The following is a 26456-nucleotide window of genomic DNA, read 5'->3' as shown; positions in this document are numbered from 1 at the left end:
TATCCGCTTCACAGAGACAGACATGCGGGCCTGCGATTTCATTTTCATTTCTCGAATTTGCAGCTGTGTTATCTGGCATGTGCGAGTTCCTTCCCTGCACAATCAGACCGAGAGAAAGGAAAACAAGACAGAAGGAGGCGTCCCGCTTAGATATAAACCACACAATCGAAATAGTGTCTGGGTGGGTGTGGCCTGATATGCTAACGAGGAACGTTCGGTTCATGGCGGGCCTCGTGCCACTCAGAGCAGACGGAACACTAAAAGGAAAATACATACAGTACGCTGATCAGCCATAACATTGAGACTTGGCTACCCATGACCCAGTCGTCTAGCCATCACAGTTTGGCCCTTATCACAGTAGATACATTTGCAATATCTCATTATAATGGGGGATATTAGGCAGCGAGTGAACCTGAATCAACTGAAGTCGATGTGTTGGAAGCAGAGAAAATGGGCGAGCCTCACGGGCGATTTCAGTAAATTTGACAACAAGGTCCAAATTGTGATGGATAGACGACTGGGTCAGAGCCACTCCAGAACTGCAGATCTTGTGGGATGTTCCTGGTCCTCAGTGGTCAGGACGTACCAACAGTGATCCAGGGAAGAAAAAAACGGGAAACTGGCCACAGGGTCATGGGTGGCCAAGGCTCACTGAGGCACTGAGGAGTGGAGGCTGGCCCGAGTAGTCCCACCCAGTGGAAGTGCTTGTGTAGATCAAATTGATGTAAAGGTTAATACTGGTTCTGATAGAAAGCTGTCAGAACACACTGTGCATTATTGTCGATATGGTGTCAAGAGGGGGACCTACTCAATATTAGGCAGGTGGTCATAATGTTATGGCTGATCAGCTATATATTATTTTATTATTGCATTTTTTTATAGCTACAAATAACAGTGCATGGAATGTTCTTTAAAAACATCTGAAAAATAAAATTATTTTTTAACACACATTTGTATTAAACAGTAAAAATAAGCTAAATAAATTATATTACATGAAATCTTGTTTACAAACGAGACAATCTAAATAGCATTTGGATGGGCGTGGCCTAATATGCTAATGAGAGTATCTAATTGAAAGCCACTTGATTAGAACTGTGGGAACAGACAGTACATTAAATAATATTATTTCAATCGTAACAAATGACATTTCTTATCACCTAGATAGACAGATAGATAGATAGATAGATAGATAGATAGATAGATAGATAGATAGATAGATAGTTTTTTTGGATGAACTTTACCCGGAAAAATATGAATATATATATATATATATATATATTCTTATTTTTCCGGGTAAAGTTCATCCAAAAAAAAAAAAAGAATATATATATTACAGTATTATATGTTAATGAAAAACTTTTTTCCTTCTTTTTCGTCTCTTTTTCCCTCCCTTTTCATACATTTTTATGTCTTATGATCTTTAAGCCATTTTCACTTTTTTTTTAAATTAAATAACAGTGCATGATAGTTTAATGGTTAGCTTTGTGACCTCACATCTCTCAGGTCTGTGTGCATGGAGTTTGCATGTTCTCCTCATGCTCGGTGGGTTTCCTCCTGGTGCTCCAGTTTCCTCCCACAGTCCAAACACACACAGATTAGGTTGATTGGCGTTCCCAAACCACCCATAATGTGGGTGTGGCATGCGATGGATTGGCATGTGTGTCCATGGTGTACCACACCTCGTGCCCCATGTCTCCTGGGATAGGCTCTAGGCACCAGTTAATTATTTGTCACATGTATCTTACAGCACAGTGAAATTATTTTTTTTTCACATCCCAGCTGGGAAGTCGGGGTCAAGAGTGCAGGGTCAGCCAGGATACAGCGCCCCCTGGGGGCAGATAGGGTGAAGGGACTTGCTGGGGCTTGAACCCCTGACCTTTTGATCAGTAACCCACAGCCTTAACCATTTGAGCCATTATTATATCATCATTTTTTAACGGTAACAGCTGTGTGAGCAGTACAAGCATCATTATCCTTGTGATTTTTTTGTATCTAAGCTCCACCTACTTTTCATTCAAACCACAGTGATTCCGACATGCAGATATTTAAAGATAAAAAAAAAGTATTACCGAGTATTCACCCAAGACTAGAAATCCTAATTAGAAATCACTCCCTGATTGGACTTTGTTCTAACCAGGACAGCGGGAGGTTGTGAGTTCAGATCCCATGACTGGCACGAGATCCACTTAGCAGGTTCCCCTATCAGGATTATTAAAGGATATCAAGAGGCGTTAAATTAGAGTGACTTCTGCCTGTCTTTTTTTTTTTTTCCTCTCTTCTTTATCTTACCGAGCATAATTAGGTCGACGCCTCCCCTGTGTGAGCGACAGCGAGAGTTCAGTTTCGGTCCGCGCCTCTGTCTCCGGCTTCAATTACGTTTCCACTGCCCGTGGCTCTTGCGTGAGAATTATAACAGCTTTCCTCGTCGCGAGGTTCGCGGTCCTCGGCTAATCGTTCATTATAAAGTTTCACCTGACTGTATCTCGCGCATACTCATGCGGCGCGAGCGCGTCGCGCTACAAGGCCGCGCTTTGACGCGTGACCAGCCGAACGCAGCGGCGGAGTCGTGTTTATGAAATAAAGGCCGCTCGGTCAGAGAACAATGCAGGCAATTACGGAGAAAAGAACGCCGCGAACAAACACGACGCAATTAGGAAAGCAATCTGGGCTGGAATTGGCTTTCCCTCAAAGAGCCGAGCCCTTCAAATAATTGCGTTTCACTTTTTAACACAAACAGTAATTAATGCGGCCGAAACCCATCACGTTCCCTCATGATGCGCTTTGCATATATATATATATTCTCTCAGGCGCCGGGACGGATTTTAGTCCCGCTGTGTCGTCTCGAATCGAATACAAAGCTTATTGAGAGAGGTTTATGGAGTACGTACTGTAATTAAATTAAACTTTTATCATGCATCATCGGCATCTATAAAAGTAAACATGTAAACACATCACTAAGGGTTCTTTAACATTCTCAGGACTGTTTCAGGCAAACCTCGCTTCCAGCATTCAACCTTCACGGCCTTGCTGTCCAAGATGGCCGTCCCTGTAAGCACACGACATTTTCCTCCGCTGGTCCACCGATCGTACGTCAAACTGCATCCTTGTGCGCCGGCTAAGAGCTGGATGTGATTTAAGGCGTAAAAACGGACGTCCCGCTCGTAAAAAAGATGCTCGGCGCTCGTTTCTTTAGTAGCGTCCGCCTAGAGGGCGGAGGAGATCTCAGATCTGGGCGAAACACGGCGAGCATTTTAATCGCCAGAACGAGCAGCGAGTGTGAGGGGACTAGATAAAGACACGGACATCCTCAAGGTCATGCTTTTGTATTAAGAGATGAGCGATAGCCAGGAGGGAGATATCACAGAACCTCTGAGATAATGCAAAGAAAAATTATCGCAGCTTAATTTTTCTTTATGCACACACATGCACGGACACACACACACACACACACACACACACACGCATGCTCTTCCACCCTCATGCATAATGCGCTCCAGTCTTTTCGTCGATGGTTAACTGTGATGGCATTCATTCATAACTGTCAGCTCGGAATTGAATTATTTTGCGGGATGACTTCACAGCACTCGTGTAGGCAATACGCGGCGAGCCGAGGCGGCTGACGAATTGTCACAATATCTAATGATTTCCCCCCCCCCCCCCACTTTTAAAATCCGGTTAGGGTTTTAAAGAGCTATTCTCATCAGCTCGTCCATGTGCGGGGAAGAAAAAAAGATTACAGAGAGAACGAGCAAGCGAGGAACGTCCACGTCCCTCTGAAAGCCCACAGACAGCTCGTACACGCCGTTTAAAGGGTTCTTCTGGTTTAAAGCTTCTATTTAAAAGCATACAGCCGAGTGTTTCCTTCAACTCAGCGTCTGGATCCTTCAAAGAAGGAAAAAATAAATAAAAAATCATGTCTGTCTCTTTGGGTTTTTACACGTAATTCGATGTTTTTACATCAAAGCTAGAAACTTTAAAAAAAAAACCACAGAAAAAAAATTATATATACTGTATGAATTTTTTGAAAGAACCCTTTTCCATAAATGTAATATAACTTTTTTACCTTAAAAAAAAAGCACATTTGTTTTATTCAGTTGTTTTAAGGTTAAAGATAAAGCACTTAAACCAGGAACCAAGCAAAGAACCAAACCAGGAACCTTGAAGCAACATTTTTTTTCCTAAAATCTAGATCCAATCCAAAGACTTTTTTATTTAAAGGTATTTCCACAGTACTCACGACATAAATTTGCAAATTTTATATAAGTTGCAACATGAACCTAGAAAACTAGAAAGACCACTAAACATCTGTAGAACCCACAACCTCAAGCCTTAATTTTAGAGATAATCCTGTGTTTTCAAACCCATGTTTGGGATTGTTCATAATACAGTATTTGTCCTCCTCAGGTTTCCCAGTGATGCAGGTGAAGATTGATATCTCGCGCCAGCTGGTGGAGAAGATCTTTGGGCTGGAGGATTACTGGTGCCAGTGTGTGGCCTGGAGCACAACAGGAACTCAGAAGAGCCAAAAGGCTTACGTACGCATTGCCTGTGAGTTACACAACGCATCAGACCTCAAACTGTGAAGCTTAGGTACTGTGTAATGTCCGGGGATGAAGGTTTCTAAGAAGGTTGCAAAACAGATGTGCTTTAATGGAATGTTCCACCTTACCCTGTAGGTAGACCATCAACTGTGTTTCTTTTCTTATATTACACGAGGCAGGAAAGAGCTATGTAGTGTAATTTGAGAAAAGAGGCAGATAGATAGATAATCTGTAGTAAAACAGGTCAAGGCCAAACCGAGAAGCAGTTAGAGAAACAAATATCAGGGCACGTGGGAAACCAAGGCTTGGACGTCAGGAAATCATAAGCCGAAATAACCAAACCATATAAGGTGAGACACAGAACAGGTGAACACAATAGAGTAGTCGGCCAATATAAGAACAGGACTGAGAACTCAACCAGATTGTGGGAGCTACAGTAGGTGGTGGACTTGGAACTCACCTCACACATTTATGGCATCTGTCTTATCCAAAGAAACTTACGTTTATCTCTTTACCCACCTGAGGGTTAAGGGTTTTGCTCAAGGCCCCAACAGTGGCAAGTTGGTGGTGCAGGGGTTTAAACCTGCGATTTTCCGATCAGTAGGCCAATGCCTTAATCACTGATCTGTGGGGAGAAAATGAGGTACTGTAAGTTGAGATATGCATCTATTATTAGGTAGATGTTCAAAATATGCAAAAAGATGTCTGGACTTCAAGGGCTGGTGGTTCACAGTATGTGTTTGGAGTTCCTACAGTATATGTAGTGGATTCCTTCTGGGCTCCTGGTTCCTTACCACAATCCAATCATCTTCGGTTTGCCAAATTTTGTGGAAAAGTATATGTGCCCTGAGGTAGGCTCCTTGCCCCAGTGTGACCCTCCACAGGATACATAAATAGATGAAGCACAGATGAGACTAATCTGAGCAGACTGAGTAGGGTTGGCCAAAAGAGAGACTGGGTTTGTTCAGGACATCCATTAACAAATCTGGTCACTCAGTGCTTAGTGGGATTAGCCATTCCCGAAAGTAAATCTCATCCCAGGTATGAGGAAGAGCTGCATTCGGGATGTGATACGGTTTTAAAGCTTCAATAAAAAAAAGTCATTTTCCTTTAATGAGTCTCTTGCTCTTGTGGAATTTGCTGGTCCTGACACTCTGTAATACAAAAAAAAAATAAAAAATTGCTTCGGAATTGCATTTGGGCCAATCAGTCGAACCACTCGAGCCATGTGTTCCCCCGGGGCTGATTGATTCAGATGGGTTTGTACGACTTATTTAATGTTTGATTGGGAAGTTTGATCGGAATAAGCCTGCGGCGTGGTAATCCACTAATCTGCGACGGCGCGCTCGGTAATTGCCTCGAGAGGCTGCGTGGTTTCCATATCGGTCACTGCGATAATGCGATTAGGCTCCAGAAGAATCACGTATGGGCCAGTTATCATGTGGCCTCGCACAGGAAAAAAGGGGACGCTTCATTTTCCTGCTAATGTCTCCGACAATTCAGCGGTGGCCAATCCTGGGCTGCGTCTGTCGCCGAGAGCTCCTCGCAATCAAACCGGATTTGTCATGCGTCTCAGCGTGCTATTTCAAAATCTGCCACGAGAACAAAGAAGGCGTCAGGCTCATCTTCGGTGTCGGATGCGCGAAGATGAGGCGCTTTTAAGTTGTTTGGGATTTTTATAGGCCTATTAATCTTGTCGTAAAAAACATCTAGCGTTTAAAGCAGGAAGTGTTTTCGATTCCGACCTCCCTTTGAGTTCTGCCTGTCAGATCAAAACGATGACGAAACGTTTCCACGCCGTCCACCGTGTCGCCCCAGACCGTTAAATCCGGTTTAATTAAAACCGAATGAGGTGGGGCTCTCGTCAGCGGTGCCGTGATTGTTCTGGACAGGCGTGCAAAATGACTGGCATTGATGTCTTCACACACGCAAACTGCACTCTGTTGAGTTTTTTCAGGCCAAGCATCTGATGAACATTTAGGTACATTTACACAAAAATCTAACTCTGTATATTGGCTGTAACACGATCTGGAACGGCAAATTCAATCAGAATACTATCGACACTTGTGTCAGTAGCCTGTGGATATAGGACACATGCTATGCTGTGTGTGTGTGTGTGTGTGTGTGTGTGTATTTCCGAGTCTGTGTTGTGGATCTCTCAGTGTTAAAAATGTTCAGTGTGTGCACAGGGCTAGGAAGGAATAATGCAATTGCTCTCGGTTGATTCTCAGCCCAGAGGGCTTCAGCCATCCTCGAACTCATCCGTGCAGCTCGGAATAAGCTCCAGGGCCTGTGCTGTGGTTCCGTCTCATGCAGGTGGATCATTGCAGGCTCCTAAACAAACAAACAACAGCTGTAGACAAGACTGTTGACGCCTACGCCTGGAGTTGTGGACGAACCTTCGCCTTCCTGTCATAACAAGGCTTCCTTCTACGTGTTGTGCGTCATGGCTTTGGGTTGCCTTCAGACACGGTTTTCAGGGGTTTTTATTAGTCACGATGTCTTAAAACGCTAAAAGGGATAATGATCATTGATATTTAGTCATGGTATCTGCTTATGTCATGCGACTTTACTCCAGATGTTTTTTTTTTATATTCACGCTCTCGCTTTACAGATCTCAGGAAGAACTTCGAGGAGGAGCCGCTAGGCAAAGAGGTGGCGCTCGACCAGGAGGTGCTCCTCCGCTGCCATCCTCCAGAGGGCGTCCCGATCGCAGAGGTATGAGCAACCTGTTTATTGATGAAGCCATCTGCTAATTATGCTGCTCGTTTGATTTAGCCTCACGTCTCTGTATTGGCCAAGTTTTCCACCACGCGAGAGGTCCAGCTCTGGCTTTTTTTTGGCACCGGCGTTAGCTCCATTAATAATGTAGGCAGTTTTGCGGAGGGCAGAGGACTGGACCAGACTGCGTCCAGCTGCTTCCGCTCACGCTGCTCAACGGAGCGGCCTAATAATAACAGCAGCTCCCGCAGAAGTTTGACGCATGAAATATTCAGCTCCAAGCTGACTCGGTTCTGCCTGCCAAAGCGTCCAGGACTGGCTGAACACTCGGGATTTCAATTCAGTACTTTTTTTTCTGACTCTTCGGCTGTGGCTGAAAAGATTGGAGCTAATCCTCTGTCCTGGTCCCCAGTGACAAAATTAAACTCACGTCTTGAGCAGATGTCAAAGGGGCATCAAACAGAAACTGTGAAAATAGCTTTTTATTGTTGTTCGTGTGTGTGTGTGTGTGTGTGTGATTCTTCAGGTGGAATGGCAGAGAAATGATGAGCTGATCGACCCCAAGGCTGACTCCAATTTCTTCATCACAGCGGACCATAATCTCATCATCAAACAAGCCCGGTTGGCCGATACCGGCAACTACACCTGCGTGGCCAAGAACATTGTGGCGCGACGCAAAAGCTCCTCAGCCGCCGTGATTGTCTACGGTGCGTCTCATCTGCACCTCCTCACCCATTTTTCACACACTCAATGGCTTTTACCTACGCGATATATATGTAAGACTCCGAGATGGGGGTTAAACCTCAACGTTGGTCTCTAAAATCCAAAATCCGTCAGTACTAATAACCGCATGCTAACATTGTAAATAAGTTTAAATTCATCATTAATGCAAAGCACCAAATTATCCACGCTATACTAAAAGTTTATGGAAATAAACTCGCCATTTTTAGGCTAATTATTATCAATAACCTTTCAGGACTTATCATTAATCTGGAGAAAAGATTTATACTCGCGGCAGATTCTGAGTTTTTAAAACAAATCTTATTTATAAGAGATATACTTTTTAAATCTACATCTGACTAGACCACTAGCTAAATTTGATAGCTAGCTAGCAAACTTATAAACTATGTAAACAATCACAAAAAACCTTATCCTAACTCATAGCAACAAAACCAAAATGACAAGTGTGTATGAAAAGTATACACCAAACACCAAACACAGCTTGTACAAAAATGCTAATCTGTACCAGAGCACTAATACAGCAAATATGCTAGAAAGTATGCTAATGTAAATATTATTGAATTCTATTTGTTAACGAAATGTTGCACTTGTGAAGAAACTCAATACTCGAGTACAAGTACTCATCTAAAAACTCCAAAATAAGTAGAAGTACCACTTCGACTTTTTTGTTTTTGTTTTGTTTTTTAAAGTAGAAGTGCTAAATATGTGCTTTAAATACAAAAGTACAGGTAAAAGTACTGCACAAAGAAACAAGATTTTTTGGGGGATCTCTACCTGCCTGAGTTACTGATAAACAGTATTTGAAAGTATAATTAAGCACAGTTGAAGTTGAAGCTGTTGATAACGAGTCTGGTGACGAGGTTTTACTTTAATTAAATAAACGGCGGCGGCACGGTGGTGTGGTGGTTAGCACCACCAGGGTCCGGGTTTGATTCCCGTCTCTGTGTGCATGGAGTTTGCATGTTCTCCCAGTGCTTGGTGGGTTTCCTCCGCGTACTCTGGTTTCCTTCCACAGTCCAAAGATATTTAGGCTAGGCTAATTGGCGTTCCCAAATTGCCTGCAGTTTGCGAATGAGTGTGTGTGTGTCCTGCGATGGATTGGCACCTTGTCCAGGGTGTACCCAGCCTCATGCCCTAAGCCTTCTGGGATAGGCTCCAGGTCCCCACGACCCTGAATATAGCATAAAGCAGTATTGAAGATGAGATAAATGAACGGCAAGCAGCATTGTTAGCATCTTTCATTACTTTGGCTTAGCTAGCTAGTTGCTAACATTGCTACTCTGCATAATACAAACTGTTAAATATGGGCATACTGCAACCATTCAGAATACAATGAGGTTTAAGGACGTGCCAAAACTTTATAAATATACTTATAACATTGTTATTGGCGTGAAACACAAATCAAATGTGTAAGAGTTCACAACTTTTTTTGCTCAGTATGTTAACTACTTATCTAGATCACGTCTAATCTTATTTAAACAAGTACACCAGAAGAATCTGCAGCCCAGAGACCAAGTTGGTAGGATTTGTTTGCCCAGATTTATAAGAAATTAATTACAGAGGAAAATCTGCCCGGGTAACCGTCAATCATGGTTGTCAGTAATTCCTGGGAACTGGTGTCACTCAGATGTCATATGGAGTTTAGATCAGAAAATCAAGACACTTATATGTGATCATTACCTGAAAAGTAACGAGTTTCTATTTAAAATGTAGTGAGTAAAAGTACAGGTTTTTATCAAAGATGTATGGAGTATAAGTGAAAAGTATCATATCACTTACGGGAAAGCGCAAATACACAAAAAAACCACATAAGTACAATGATAAAGTAGTTGTACAGTACTTCATTCCTTGCCACCTCTGCCCGTGAATAAGAAACAGGAAAACACCTCAGTAATAACGCCTGTTAAAACGTTAGACTAGAATCAAGCCAAGAAATATTAGCAACACCCTGTGATACTAGCAGAACATGCAAACCCTGACGTCGCTAGCTTTCCCACAGCCGTGCATCTTCTCCTCTCTGCTGAAATCGGATAACGAATCGCCTTGATAAGTGAGCTGACCTTTATTATTATGCACAGCCTTAGGCCATTCCTTATTGCAGACGGAGGTCCCAGGACTCCTCGGACTAAAGCTAGCATATATTAAAGGCAAGATAATGGGCTCGGCTAATCAGAGCAGAGTCAGTCACTCACTCACACCAGGCGGAATTCGAGAGGTCCAAGCCTAATGGACGCACACAGAAAATGTTTAGTCATTTTTTAAAAATAATCCTATATCTATTTTCTCATATTTAATATAGATAGCTATAGATGTTAAAAAAAAAAAACGTCCTTTAATAATAAAGAGACGATTTGTAAGGAGGAGGAATTAAAGGAGTTTTTTTTTCCTCTTGCGTTTTTGCATCATTAATCAGAGGCAGGGAAACAGCGAGTAAACGGTAGGTCCGGCTCATACAATTTGCGCCAACATGACGGCCAATTTGCCTCCATTGTAAAAAATTAATTACAGCGGAAAATCTTTTGAATAGCTTTTCATCAAAAGGAACTATTAGACCTGATCCTGTTTTTTCTTCTTCTTTTTCTTTTTCTTTTTTTCTCCCACTACGGCTTCACATTAAAATGTCAGTTTACTCATGTGAAGCTTTTGCGTGAACGCTCATTGGCTGTGGGGTGAGGGCTGTTATTATAGCCGCGGAAGAAAAAAAGAGAGAGAGAGAGAAAGAAGGGTAGAGATGCATTTTAACGAAGCCGGCTTTGACATGACTCGACTGTGCACTAAGAGGTAATCAGGGCCCTCGCACCAGCCACCGCCGCGCAATTTCCCTCTCGGCGGTGGGCAATCACTGGCGCTAGAGAGGCTCCGGAAGTGATTCAGCCTGTGAATTAGGAGCCCTCAGCGGCCTGACTGGTGATCAAGGCTACCCGAAAACAAATCAGAAGAAATCAGATTTCCTTTAAGCTCTGAGAGAGAAGCCAAAGAGAGACGTGGGGCTTGATTAAAAACTAAACGTGAACTTTGGACTCTGGATCGTCGCGCAATCCCCCGGCCTCGTATCGCTCGCAGAGTAACGTCTCAGCGTCTCGGGGTACATGGGGGCAGTGAGCGAGCGTGCATACCACACAAGCTTGCCGAAATGAATCCGGTGTTAAACCGAGTAATCAGTGTGTGTGGTTCAGGAAGGAACACTTCTTTAGAGTAGCTGATTGATTGCAGGCGTTGTAGCTTGACAAGGGACAACAGAGCGATAAGATGTGCATTAATTCTCACAGCGCGGCCACGTTGTCGAGGGGAAACTCTTCGACCGGGTGGTGTTAGAAGCGCTCATCACATAGTCTAGCGTTAGTGTTAGGATTAGCATTGCTTGTGGTTTCAAACTGAGGCTCCATCTTCATTGTTCTGGATTTTCGATACGATTTAATTAAGTTTTTTTCTGGTCAAGAGATTTAGCTCCTCCCACATCAGGAACGGAGCTGATGTTAAAAAAGATGTGCACAATATAGAACATTTTAACAGAACTTAAAAGTTGAGTTTAAGGGATGATAAATGCTTGTAATTAAATAAAAAATCTTTATTATTATTATTATGATTTTTTTTGTCAAACTTGCAGCCAGCAAAGAGCTCTAAAAACAACTGAACGTTACAGTGCGTGGCTAATGATTAGTCTTATTTGCTATATTTGCCTTAATCGTATTTGCTCGCTGTATAAACCATGGTAAATCCCGCATCTTTGCGTAGACACTGCAGCAAATATGTAGCGGATAAACCTTTCAGAGTCATCCTGTTGTAGGAAAATAATCTTTTTTTTTTCCTTTTCTTTCTGGAAGTTAATAAGATGACAAAAATTGCAGCTTGTCATGCTACACTCAAGAGTCCTTTTATCAATTAAATTAACACCTCCTTACAGAAAACGCCACAATGAGAACAAATTTCAGATCTTGACGTTAAATAACGAAGCGTTTTTCACAGCATCGCGGCGACCGGCGCCTTCTTTAAATTACAGCGTGAACCGTTGACCTTCTCGGAGTCCAATATCACATCCAACATGAAATCAAGCAAATAATACTCTGCTTTATCTTTCATTGTCAGCATGCAAATGCTCTCATCATTCGGAATAATGAAATCATTTCCCAAAGCAGACGTTCTGGCCCTGAGCTCGAATCAGAACGAGCGGGCTCTCAAGGGAATCGGGCAACTGGCACGAATCTAAAAGGAGTCGACGAACAATATTTTTCATCTTGTTATAATACGTTCTTCAGCTAAGCCAGTATCAAAGCGCTCATATTCCGTGAGCACACACACACTCATACACACACACACACACTCTACTGGAGAAGTTTTTAATGAGGACAAGTGAAGACACAAAGTCTGTATCTGTATAGAAAAAGTTATTTCTGTTATGTATAATGTACAAAACATGAAATATCTCAGCCATGACTGCCAGACGAGGTTACAGTATTGCTAAAAAAAAAATGAATCCACCTTATCTCACTGATGCTTGAGTCTCGATTCTGATTGAGCGAAAGATTTTAAGAACAGCAGCTCGGACAGTCTATCTCGTCGGGTAACCCTGACTTGCTGTGTTCGTTTCTTTGGTGGGCGAGCAGTGAACGGCGGGTGGTCCACGTGGGCCACGTGGTCGGCGTGCAGCGCCGTGTGCGGACGTGGCTGGCAGAAGAGGAGCCGGAGCTGCACTAACCCCGCCCCCCTGAACGGAGGCTCCGCCTGCGAGGGCCAGAGCGTCCAGACGAGCGCCTGCACTGCCACCTGTCCAGGTAAACGCCCACCGTGCTCGCTTTCTAGCTGCTTTAAAAAGAAAAAAAAAAAACAGCTTAGACTAGTGTAACTGGATTAGGTCTGACTATTTAATCTGCCATCAGTAATGCACTAATCTGTGTAAACCTGTCTAAGCTTGGTCTAAGCTGTATTTTTTTTACCCTGGTGGAACTGTGTGCCACGAATCGCTCTGCGCCGTAGAAACTGTGTCTCTGAATTGTCATTCAGGTTTCCCACCTCTACGTGCATCAGCCTGTCAGACGCATTTTTTTTTTCTTTCACCGAGAGATCACTGACTCACCTGATGTTAACTTGAGCGAAAGTTCAAACCGTCGCTCAGAAGCTGCGGAGCTGACAGTGAACAGCATCGGCTTCAGTCACGTTGGACTGACAAGTTCTCGTTCACTTAAATCCTACGTGACAAATCCTCAGCTGTAGCTACGTCCGGGTTTTTAGACAAAAAGGATCGAATGTTAAAGGCGATAAAAGGATTATACCATTCTCTTGTCATATCCCTAATTATTTATGGACACCTTCATAGCATGCCATAATACATCCATTGTGCAGTATAATAATCATTTATGAAAATGCACTCAATGTTTATCATGCATTGTGAAGGGCTTGGAACACATCATAATGTTAATAGCATTAAATAAACCCTTTTTAGATGTGAAGACTTGGTAATATTTTCTATAGCTATAGTAACCTATGAAAACCATTATATCCAGTTATAAATGCATTTATAAGTCATTGCACGCTTTATTATAAGCATAAATGTAAAGGCATTCCTGTGATGCTCTTGTGAATTGGTGTTATAAAAAACAATTTGAATACTACAACAATTTATAGTAATATAATAACGATATGCATATTGCCTTATAACGGCATTGATATAAATGTGGTCGTAGTTAGTTGAAATTTTGATCTCAGAAAAATGTTTGACTGTTTTATTGCATTTGGTTTAATTGTCAAGAAGTGGAATATTTTACATAAAAGCTGATGGTACTCATAAACCATTATAAATGCAGCCTCCGTAGGAAGCATGTCGAATTCTTTAGCAAAAGAAAATTTATACCAAGACATGTTCGGTCTCAAAGTTTTGCTTCAAAGGTTAATGAGTGCTGTAAGTCATTCTGAAGCAAAATCTTTAATTTAAATCTCATTATGTGCTCGTCTGATTTTTATGCTGATTTTACAAATAAGGATAATGGCAGAAAGTGGTATCACTCTGTAAACCTGTACAATCTCTAATCCTCCAAGCCACCAGGGGGCATCGTAGCGATGCATTGTTTTAAAAAAGAATAAATAAATAAATAAATCATAACGTTAAGTCATACATTATAGACGTGTTGGATAAGAATAAACATAGATGTACATTTTGTTCTGTATCACTTTTATACCGCATTACTACAGTACAAATATTAGATAAACATTGGGAGGCGGAGCCGCGGAGTGATACTGAACCTCACTGAGGTAAAAGTGAGCATCAGTTAACTTGAAAAGATCCGCCTCTTTAACAGCGCGGTACACCTGTAAACATTGGGAGGTAAAGCCAATAGACAATCAAAAACAGCCGTTAGTGAAAATATCATTAAACAGAAAAAAAAAACAATAAAAAAGATTATGGTTAGAATTTGTCAAATCGTTATATATTTTATGTAGAGTTATATCAGACTGCTCTGAGGTAAAAGTGATTCCTAGTTCAGTCCAAAATGGCCACTTCTTTAACATCTGTACAGTTAACCAAATTATTACCAAATATATCAAACCAAAAAAAAAATTTGGATAAGATTTTATAAGACTTTTATACCTTAAAACATTTGGAGGCGGAGCCATTAGAGGTAGAGTCATACCAAACCGCTCTGAGGTAAAAGTGATTAGCAGTTTAATCCAAAACTTCTTTAAAACCACAGCGTTTAGTTACGCAGTCAGCTGTAAAGCTTTAAAAAGTTGTGAGGTGAAGTCACTAGGGCTGGAGTGATACAGTAACAAACTGCTCTGAGGTAAAAGTGATCCCAGGTTCAGTCTAAACGTGGCTAATGCTAACGGCCGTACAGTTAGACAAATCCTCACTAAAAATATGGATAACATTTTTCTAAAACCTTTATAACTTTAAACAGTGAAACCAAACTATAAAAGTAAAGCTAAAAGTACAGTAGAACAAATTTAATCCGAGTTCCTGAGGTGAAATTTTGTTGTGCGAAACGTAATACAAATTTTCCCAGAGAAAATAATGTAAATGCAGATGATCTGTTCCAGCCAGTCAGAAATATTACCAATATTATTAATTTACTGTACAACGCTATCATTATGTTTTTGCATGTAAAACCATCAAACGGTTAGAAAATACAGGTAGTAAAATATAAAATAAATAGACATTAAACCTCACTTGATCTTTATTTAAACTTGTCTTTCCGCTCAAACAAACGGAACAACCTCAGTTAGCGTTTAAATTCAAATTTCTGAATTTTGAGTTGAGTTGAGTTGAGTTCTGTCGCTTCGGTACAGTATGACCAAAATGCTTTTCGGTTTTGCGGCAAATTTCCTGCTAAATTTTAGTTCAAGGTGAAAATTCTTAAGTCGGGTTGTTCGTAAGTCGAGGTACCACTGTGTTACCTATTTTAATCCGAAGTGCCCCCCAACAGCGTACGGTCAGCCGCATCATTACTTTACATTAGTGAGGATCTACACCAGTGACAATAACTCGCTCTGGATAAGTGTAAATGTAAATGTGCTCGAGATATAAAACATTTCGGAACTTGAATGGAGATTTTATAAGACCTTCAAACAACGGGAGGCAGAGTCATTAGAGGTAGAGTGATACCAAACCGCCAGAATGGCCGCCTTTAAATAGGAAAGAGTTCAGCCACATGTTCAGCCACATCACGATTTTCACAGATTTGATGCAAGAAAATAAACATAAATCAAATGTTGAACGTTTAAAAAAAAACAAAAAAAACACATCCTGGCTGATCAACTGCTTTCACCAGCTAGCGGTTTTCGCAGCGTGCCGTCTGTGGTTGCTTGGCCTGACGCGTGTGGTGTTTATTATTCATGGCTAGTCCTCATGCTTTTTTATTTGCTGTGCGTGCTTCGCTGTTGCCACATGTGGACTCGGTGCCTCGCTGCGAGTCATCCAGAGTTCGGGATACGGCCGAGCTGCTTGTGCACTCATGAGCATTAGTGTGCGATTTCACACAGCGTGCTTCTGACACATACGCACACACACACACACATACAGAACAAGAGAGAGAACGAGAGAGAGTGTGACGGAGAGAGAGAGAGAGAGAGAGCAGCATGACTGGTTATCCTCGGGTTTTATCGATCGTATGCAATTTGAAATGGATGTGCTGATGCTTTGCTTCCACACTGACGTCGGAGACACAACCCACTGCTGGCAGCACGGTTCGTCGCCAAAGCAGCATAATGGAAGCATTAATGCCCGGCAGGGGAAAAAAAAAAAAACACAACGGTGAAGGAAATCGACTCTGTCAGCTGTAGCTCCGTCTTTTTCTGTCTTCGGCCGAGTTCGGCTACTTAAGCTCGTCTCCCGTTTCGGGACGCAACAGTGAGCGTAATTTAATAAGACGCAACGCAGTAAGTAAACGAAGCCTTGAAACAGTACAGCAGGCAACAGGGGCATCGCAGCAGCCCGACAGGGGGGTTCAGCGTGGGGATGGATTTCACATGATTAGGGCACAAATAGCATCTTCCTGCACCGAGGGGAGGAAAAGAGAAAGCCGAGGGAAAAGGGAAGGCGGAGGAAATGAGGAAATAGAAATAGACTGCATGTGCGAAGAACGATTCAATAAAGAGGAATGAATGGAAGGAGAAAAAAGGAAAAGAAGAAGGAGAAGTGATGCAGGAAAGGGGAAGGAATAAAAGATGTGTAGTGTGGTAAAGGGTGGAAGCTGCTACCCCATATGTTGTGCAGTGCAGGCCTCCCCAGTTCCCCCCATCTCTCATTTCACTAAGTGTCATATTCACACAATTAATCAAAAACAAAAAGTCACACCCTAGGATTTCATTCAAACACCTTTAGCTTTGATTACACACACTGTGGTGTCCACCGTGGTGTCATGTATGGAAATGACTTTTCATGATCCCAAATGCATTTTTCTATAATCCGAGTCCTGGGATATGCCATCAGGGTCTCCATAGATGTGATAATCTGACCATACAGTACATCGGAACTGGAGTCTAGATCAGATTTGCATGGTGGGTGCATCGCTTCATGGTGGTTCCCTTCTCACCCTGACACGCCCATCGCCCTGGAATAGGATCAATCTGAACTCATCAGGTCACATGACCTTTTTCACTTACTCCAAACTCTCGTTAACAATCGTTAAGGGTTTTTTTTCTTCCTAAGTTTTTTTTTATGGACACACAGTTGTTTAGTCTCAATCCTGTGAGTTCTCGTCACACCGTGTGTGAATATCCAAAAGTCCATTTATTCATCCTAGATTTTTTTTCAGACCACAATTCATCCACAAAGTTGACGGATCAGCACAATCCTTCCTGGTTTTAATGATGTGTTCTTGACTCATTTCCAGTCATTTCAAATCTCCTTTGTTGTTTTCTTTCCTTAATGCAGCCCAGTAATTTGTCCCTTAATGAAATGCCGATCGTTGTTTTGTTTTCTTCTGGCCAGGCCGTGTATTTTTAAGCTTGTAGTAGAAGGTATTTTTCAAAAATGTTTGCGTAGACAAAGAGTTTTTCTGAAAATGTTTGTGCAGATGGAGATAAAAAGGTTTTGCAGATCAGAAAAAGACGAGGTATATTTTATGTAAACAAAGATATTTTTCGAAAATATTCATGCAGTGATATTTTCAGAAACGTTTGTGCAGACAAATATTTTTTCAACTTAATTTTTTCAAATATTTGTGCAGACAAAGATATTTGGAGAAAAAAAAACATTTTGGGGGGGCGAAGCTATTTTCCAACAGTGTTGTGCTGCCGAATGGCTCTTTGAAAACGTGAGCGGGAACGAAGCTATTTTTGAACCCATTCACACGTGTGATGCAGACAAAGACCTGCGCATCTCCGCAAGATATTTCCGAATGTTCTTTGCTTTGCTTGGAGATCGAGATTTAAAACGCTCGTCTGGAAAGAAATATTTTTGTAGTTGTTCATCAGTTAGTGTTCATTTCTTTAGCATGGAGACATTAGCAGTAATCAGTTAGCCATGTTCGTTATTTGATCCAATTCCTTTTTTTTTCATGAAAATACACAATAATATGAGAATGATGCTCAGGTGAACCCTGTGACCTTGTGTGATCATTTCAAGGAGGATCAACTCAAAGTTAAAACAGGACGGAGTGATGCATGTGGAAGAGTAATAGAGATCGTGATCAAGTGAAGAAGAATAAAGGATACGTAGAGAGAGAGAGAGAGAGATCTGTAGATGTCCCGTCCCCTGTCCCATGTGACCGGCGTACACCCTCAGCTCCGGCGCGTTCACCCGAGACAGAGAGAGCGACTCTCTCTCGCACATTCATCACCGCACAATCGCGCACTCGGACAAACCGCCGGCGCTGAAAATCACAACGCACACTTCATCTCGATTTATCAAAGCCACCGGCGGTGAGCTCGACGGGCATAAATCATCATTTGCTGACTGGCATCAGGTGCCCGAAAACAGCTCCGCTCGGCACACCGAGACGTCAGGGAGCACTGATAAACGACACGCGCTCAGCACCTCTAGGACAAATCTGGATACCGTGTCTGTCTGCGTGTGTGTGTGTGTGTGTGTGAGAGAGAGAGAGAGGTGGTATTTTTAGGAAGCATTTGTGTAAAAAAAAAAATATTACTAATAATAATGATCCGATAGTGCTGACAATCAGTGCTGAAATTTAATGACGAGGTTCGAACGCTTCTGCGTCTAAACCATTAGCGAGTGTAATCAGAGTGCGACATCGCGGAGGAATTAATCATTTAAATCATTTGGATGCTGATCCGATGCTCACTGACTACATTAGAATAATGTAAAGTGTGTGTTATATAATAAAGCTCTATGTGTGTGTGTGTGTGTGTGTGTGTGTGTGATCCTGTAATCACCAAGCACTAGCACTTCGGCTATTATTTGCTTCTGTGTGAAAGGCATAAGGTAACACTGTAACACTGTATGTGTGTATAGCTACAGTAGTGGCAATAGTGTGTGTGTGTGTGTGTGTGTGTGTGTGTGTGTGTGTGTGTGTGTGTGTTGTAATGGCTACATTGATCTTGATGGTCCTCGTGTCCGTTGAGTCACGCTGTTTAGGTCTGCAGGGCACTGGAGAGGCTCTTAAAGGCCTAACGCCGCTCATCAAAGACGTCACACAGAGCGACTCGACCGACACACACACACACACACACACACACACACACACACAATATATCAATGTATATGGCCGCTACTGTAGGTCGCCCCCACGGTAAAGGGACGCAGAATAGCTTTACTACATAGAGACACCATGCAGAAAGACAACTGAACAACAATACCCCACTAAACACTACACATGGTACATTATTCTCTCACTAAACACTACATAGGGAGCCTACAGGATGTACAGCATTATTGATACTACACAGGGAGCCTACTGTACATAATTGTCATTTGATACTACATAGGGAGCCTACTGTACATAATTGTCACTTAATACCACATAGGGAGCCTACTGTACATAATTGTCACTTAATACCACATAGGGAGCCTACTGTACATAATTGTCACTTGATACTACATAGGGAGCCTACTGTACATTATTGTCACTTAATACTACATAGGGAGCCTACTGTACATAATTGTCACATGATACCACATAGGGAGCCTACTGTACATAATTGTCACTTGATACTACATAGGGAGCCTACTGTACATTATTGTCACTTAATACTACATAGGGAGCCTACTGTACATAATTGTCACTTGATACCACATAGGGAGCCTACTGTACATAATTGTCACTTGATACCACATAGAGAGCCTACTGTACATTATTGTCACTTGATACTACATATGAAGCCTACTGTTACATTGCTACGTAGTGAGGCTACTGCACATTATCATTGAACACTATATAGGGAGGATCCTGCAAATTTCTTTTTCACTAAACACCAAATATAGCCTACTGTACATTATTCTCTCACTAAACACTACGCAGAGATCCTGTTGTACATTGTTGTCTCACTAAACACCACATAGGGAGCCTACTTCACAGTATTGTCTCACTAAACACTACATAGGGAGTCTACTGTACATTATTGTCTTACTAAACACTAAATAGGGAGCCTATTGTACATTGCTGTGTCACTAAACACTATGCAGAGATCCTGTTGTACATTGTTGTCTCACTAAACACCACATAGGGAGCCTACTGTACAGTATTGTCTCACTAAACACTACATAGGGAGTCTACTGTACATTATTGTCTTACTAGACACTAAATAGGGAGCCTATTGTACATTGCTGTGTCACTAAACACTATGTAGGGAGCATACTGCACATTATTGTTTGCCTAAACACTACACAGGGAGCCTACTGTACATTCCACACTAAACTCTACAGAGTGGACAATAAATGCACAGTAGGTTTCCTATGTAGTGTTTAGTAGGACAGTAATGCATCATAAACACAACATAAAGACACTACTACGTATATATATATATTATTGCCCTACTAAACACTAGATACTACACTGCTGTATACTTTGTGCACTAATTAACTCTACTGTACATCATCAGCTTATTGAACATTAACGCCACACTACACACTACGTAGGGACACTATCTAATAAATATCACAAAGGGACACAAGTGGCTTAGTTTCCCATAAACACTGCACAGGGACACTGCTGTACATTAATGCATCAATTAACAATATATAGGTACACTAGTGTACATTAATGCATTACTTAAACACTACATACAGTGGGTACACTACTAAACATCAATACGTACTAAACACTACATAGGGACACTAGATATGCTGATTATGCACAAAATCATTTATCATCTCAGTTCTAGCACACAATGACAAACCCACCTCAAGTATAAAGACATTTGCATGCATGCACACTCACACACACACACACACACACACACACACTTTTTCCATGTACTTAGATAAAATAGCTTTTGGAGAACACATCAGGACTGACACCGCTTGTCATCTTTTGGCCATGAAAAAGCAGCATTTCATTTGCGAGAGGTCTTGCGAAAGTCGACACCCACCGGAGCTGATTAGCGTTTCACAGTTTTTGTTTGCTAACTGGATTCGTATGTCACGTCCTTCCTCCTCGAGTCCATCAACCGTGGGCAAATTGAAATATCCTGAAAAAAAGGAAGAGTGCACAACAAACGGACACCTTCTATTTTTTCTTGTGCAAACAGATTAGCATAAGATGAGATGAGGAAGAGAGATGAGGAAGTAAATCTCAAGCAGATGAAGAGCAAAGAAAAGGGTGTGGCAGTCACACAACACACATCAGAGGGTTAATTAGTAGTTAACTCACAGGCTAGTTAGTGTAAATTGCAAGATTAGGCTCAGACAGCACAGCCTCGGTGAAGGGGTGTGGCCTATGCTTTAGCCTCAGTGAAGGGGTGTGGCCTATGCTTCAGCCTGAGTGAAGGGGTGTGGCCTATGCTTCAGCCTCGGTGAAGGGGTGTGGCCTATGCTTCAGTCTCAGTGAAGGAGGCGTGGCCTCTGTGCTTCATTCTCAGGTAAGGGGGTGTGTCCTCTGTGGTTCATTCTGAGTAAAGAAGATGTGGCCTCTGCTTCATTCACATTTAAGGAGGCGTGGTCTCTGTGATTCATTCTGATAGGAAGGCGTGGCATCTGGTTCATTCTTAGTGAAGGAGGCGTGGCCTCTGTGTGTCATTCTCAGTAATGGAGGCGTGGCCTTTGTGTGTCATTCTCAGTGAAGGAGGCCTTTGTGTGTCATTCTCAGTGAAGGAGGCGTGGCCTTTGTGTGTCATTCTGATAGGAAGGCGTGACATCTGGATCATTTTCAGTGAAGGAGGCGTGGCCTCTGTGAGTCATTCTCAGTGAAGGAGGCGTGGCCTCTGTGTGCCATTCTCAGTAATGGAGGCGTGGCCTTTCTGTCTCATTCTCAGTGAAGGAGGCGTGGCCTCTGTCATCCTTAGTGAAGGAAGCGTGGTCTCTGTGCGTCATTCTCAGTAAAGGAGGCGTGGCCTCTGTGTGTCATTCTCAGTGAAGGAGGCGTGGCCTCTGTGTGTCATTCAAAGTAAAGGAGGCGTGGTTTCCGTCCCTGAATTACACGGTATTGCGTTTTGCTTATAGTTTGTTGATCCTGTTCTATCGACAGACTTTGGAAAGCAGAGACACACACTCGTGGAGTCGTACATAATCCAAACACACACGGAGCAAATCAAATTCCTCACAGACGATGAAGATCCTCACGAGCTGAACTCTTTCTCATCTTTAGATTTCCTGTATTTCACTTTTATTTCGTTATTCCTTCCTACTCCTTGTGTCGTCTTCATGTTTTTTTGCTCTTTTGTTTCACTCTGTTGTTGATCGCTTTATGCTCAGCTTTTGACTCTGCATGGCTTTACATGTAACGCACACACTCGGTGCAGAAGACGCGTAACCGCGTGCAGCGGCTGAGCCAAAATAGATCAAATGGTAAAATATTGCTGTTTCTTGCACGCCTGTGTTTGCGTGAAGAACCGAAGATCTGTTCAGGATTCTGTGTGTGTGTGTGTGTGTGTGTGTGTGTGTGTGTGTGTTGGGGTATACGGGGTCTTTTTTCTGAAACGTTTCAGTGCCTCCATCCTCAGCGCTACTTTTCATTTCACTGACTGCAAATGGAGGGAAAGGGAATAACGGATTAGAGCTGTCGTTTCTCTCTCACGTGTGATGAGTGTGATGGGGGACTAACAGGCCTCCTCATGGGAAGAGCGAGGAAAAGAAACGCATTAATGCTCATAAGACTGCTGCCTATGTAGTGTCCCTAGATAGTGTCCCTAGATTGTACTGTATCTAGTGGGACAAGATCCATGTAAAGTGTTTAGTAAGTGTAGTGTGCAAAAATCTGTTTATGTAGTGTCCCTAGATAGTGTTTAATAAGAGAATGGCTATTAGACGCCCCCTATGTACTGTCCCCAGATAGTGTCCCTAGATTGTACTGTACCTAGTGGGACAAGATCCATGTAAAGTGTTCAGTAAGTGTAGTGTGCAAAAATCTGTTTATGTAGTGTCCCTAGATAGTTTTTAATAAGAGAATGGCTAATAGACACTCCCTATGTAGTGTCCCTAGATAGTGTCCCTAGATTGTACTGTATCTAGTGGGACAAGATCCATGTAAGGTGGTTAGTTAGTGTAGTGTGCAAAAATCTGTTTATGTAGTGTCCCTAGATAGTGTTTAATAAGAGAATGGCTAATAGACACTCCCTATGTAGTGTCCCTAGATAGTGTCCCTAGATTGTACTGTATCTAGTGGGACAAGATCCATGTAAAGTGTTCAGTAAGTGTAGTGTGCAAAAATCTGTTTATGTAGTGTCCCCAGATAGTGTTTAATAAGAGAATGGCTAATAGACGCTTCCCATGTAGTGTCCCTAGATAGTGTACCTAGATTGTACTGTATCTAGTGGGACAAGATCCATGTAAAGTGTTCAGTAAGTGTAGTGTGCAAAAATCTGTTCATGTAGTGTCCCTAGACAGTGTTTAATAAGAGAATGGCTAATAGACGCTCCCTATGTAGCTCCCTAGATAGTGTCCCTAGATTGTACTGTATCTAGTGGGACAAGATCCATGTAAAGTGTTCAGTAAGTGTAGTGTGCAAAAATCTGTTTATGTAGTGTCCCTAGATCGTGTTTAATAAGAGAATGGCTAATAGACGCTCCCTATGTAGTGTTTTAAGTGCTGGTGTTGTACAAAAGTCTCTCTATGTAAGTAAAGAAGGATAGAAAAATCGATTCAGCGATGTATCGTGGTTGTTGTTTTTTCATGGTGATTCATTTGTCGCCATCCTGAATTCAAAGTCTATTTTTTACTATTATTTTTTTATTTATAATTTGTTGCATTTGAGGTGAAGTTAAATGTTGCAGTTCCTCTATAATCCTGCAGGTGGTGCACTCTAAACTTACACGTTCACAACTTTGATCTAAATTGTAAATCTGTAAAAATGACTGTAGAATCTGATTATGTATAAAATCATGACACATATAAAATTGCAATCGGTGTCTAGGTATCATAAAGATATCGTATCGGGTGGCCCCTTGTGATTCCCATCCCTTCTGTGTACTGTATGGTGCCTATGTAGTGTCTAGTGACTGGATAGTACAACGTGCCTAGGGTGCCTATTAAGTGTTTAGTGAATGTAACGTTCATTAGAGACTACTCTCTCAGTATTTAGTTAGTGTAATGTACAAAAAGCTCTCTATTTAGGTTCCCTATGTAGTGTTTTTAGTGCAGGTACAGTATTATACAATGGTTTCTTTATGTAGTGTGTCTAGGTAGTGTCTCTATATAGTGTTTAATAAAAGAATAGTCTCTCGGTGTAGTGTCCCTGTGTAGTGTTTAGTGAATATAATGGACATTGGGCTCTCTGCCATACTGTATGTAGTGTCCATATGTAGTGCTTTAAGTGCCGATGTTATATATTGTAGTGTCCCTTTATAGTGTTCATAGGGAGTGTAGTGTAGACTATGCCCTGTATTTAGTGTTAAGTGCTGGTATTAAACTAAACTAAATAGACTCTCTATGTAGTGTCCCTATACAGTATGTAGTGAGGTTAATGTACAACAGCCTCTCTGTTTAGTGTCTCTCTGTAGGATTAAATGTAAGAATGTCCAGTAGGCTGTCTATATAGTGTCCCTCCCTAGTGTGTAGTGTGGCCCCCTACAAAGTGGTTATAACATGTAAAGGTAGACGGTAAAGGTCAGTACTTGCAGGTAGTCTTTTGAGGCATTAGGCCACGCCCCCTGCTCTGCTTCACTGAGACTGACAGACATACAAGCCACACCCCCTTTCTCTGGATCTGAGAGTCACGGAAGCCACACCTCCTGTACAGGCACAGAGGCCACACCTCCTTCACCGAGACTGACATGTGTACAAGTCACACCCCCTTCTCTGGGGGAGTCCGACAGGCATCCAGGCCCCACCTCCAGGCCCCACCTCCAGGCCCCGCCTCCTTCACTCAATCCAACACAGGTTACAAACAGTAGATTTTCTCAATTACTGTTATAAAACCGCTGCGGATGCGAGCGATCTGTGAGTCTTTACACCTCTGGGGAGTTTATTTGCGTGATTTTTCTCAATCTGTCAAGGACACGATGGCCCGAGGTGACTCTGTGATTTTTGAGTTGTAATGGCCCCCCTGCCGTCCCGCTAAAGAGCAGCAGGGACGCCCTTCTACTTTGTCCTTGACGACATGACAATCAGACCTGCTGCTGTGTTATTGAGTCTCACACACACAAACACACACACACACACACACACACTACTCCTTCCCCCGCAAGCATGGAATGATTGGAACCTTGCGGCATTTGCTTCAGTTCTGTCCAGAGAGAAGCCGTCGAGGTCAGCGGGTCTCCACAGCCGCTATTTTTCAGTTCCGGGTGAACATTTACCTATCGCGGTTTTGCCGCTTTTTTTGTGATTTCGACTCTACATGTAGCTCTTAAAGAGCAGGAAATTAAAAGTCTGCCCCTGCAAAGGTGAGGTGAAGTAAACAACCGAGACCAACAAAAGTCGACCACCGTGAGCTCCAGAAAGTCTGTACTCGGAGACAAAAAAATCAGGTGTTAGCTCTCGCAGGTGACGTACCCGGTGATTTAATTATAAACCATGACCAGGAGTGATAATTCCATTCTTCCTCCATGCTGTTTTTTTTGTTAGACAATCACAAATGTCTGTTAGCTCGAGTACAGAGATCATTTTAGGAGGAAAACAAAACAAAAACTGCTAATGCATCCTGAAAAAGTTCGGATGATGTCATAAATTCTGTCATAAAAATGATGTCATAAATTCTATATTTGTTGATTTATCGTGATCATTTGGATATGGTGGAGAAAACATGCAAGAAAAATAAGTATTATTGAAGAACAAAAAAATGGAAAAGGGGAAAAAAATGAGTTAGTGAGCCAGTTAAGAAGATTTAAGGGTTGAAGTCGAATGAAAAAATGATAATGATAATAATGAATCAGTGCTGTCAGTCGATTAAAAATTTTAATCTAGTTAATCACATCATAGTCTGTGATTAATCACCATTTCAGGATCCTTAGATTTACTAGTATTATAAATATAAATGAATAAAGAAATACATGACAAACTAGTTGGAGGAAACAAATTATGCAGTTTTATATTATTATCTTAAACGTTAACATTTAATTCATGTTAAATTAAAACCTCTTGAATGGGCCTGGCGCTGCAGGCAGTGGCTGAGTAGTGCAGGGCCTGGCAACCCACCAACCGTGGGGCTCGAACCCAGATCCTCAGATCCGAAAATGAACAACCTGGAGCCTTAGCCACCTGAGCCGCCACTCTCACGTGAAAGCCATTAGGGTCTCAAACTTGGTTAGATGAATCATTGGCGATAAAATAGTAATGCGTTAAAATTTCAATTAATGCATCAACACATTAATAATAAATATAATCTAGATTGCAATCTAGGCTGGGTGAGTAGCGGATACTAATGCAAACTTATTCGCATTGCTTTGATGTGGGTACCGTGTGCA

General features: G+C 42.0%; 1 protein-coding gene across 5 annotated transcripts in view; it reads left to right on the top strand.

Moving 5' to 3' along the window:
- Window positions 1-26456, top strand: part of unc5a (unc-5 netrin receptor A) — a 217134-nt gene that overhangs the window by 127629 nt on the left and 63049 nt on the right. For 3 of the 5 annotated variants that reach the window (XM_053515477.1, XM_053515475.1, XM_053515474.1), the window contains exons 3-6: window positions 4405-4548; window positions 7156-7259; window positions 7789-7969; window positions 12608-12775. In XM_053515477.1, the coding sequence (XP_053371452.1) occupies window positions 4405-4548; window positions 7156-7259; window positions 7789-7969; window positions 12608-12775 (597 nt within the window). The remainder of the gene's footprint in view (window positions 1-4404; window positions 4549-7155; window positions 7260-7788; window positions 7970-12607; window positions 12776-26456) is intronic. The other 2 variants (XM_053515479.1, XM_053515478.1) reach the window with 1 other exon arrangement.

The sequence above is a fragment of the Clarias gariepinus genome, chromosome 16 (assembly GCF_024256425.1).
Source record: "Clarias gariepinus isolate MV-2021 ecotype Netherlands chromosome 16, CGAR_prim_01v2, whole genome shotgun sequence".
NCBI lineage: Eukaryota > Metazoa > Chordata > Actinopteri > Siluriformes > Clariidae > Clarias > Clarias gariepinus.
Note: the sequence above shows the minus strand (reverse complement) of the source record. Positions and strands in the feature narration are given on the sequence as shown.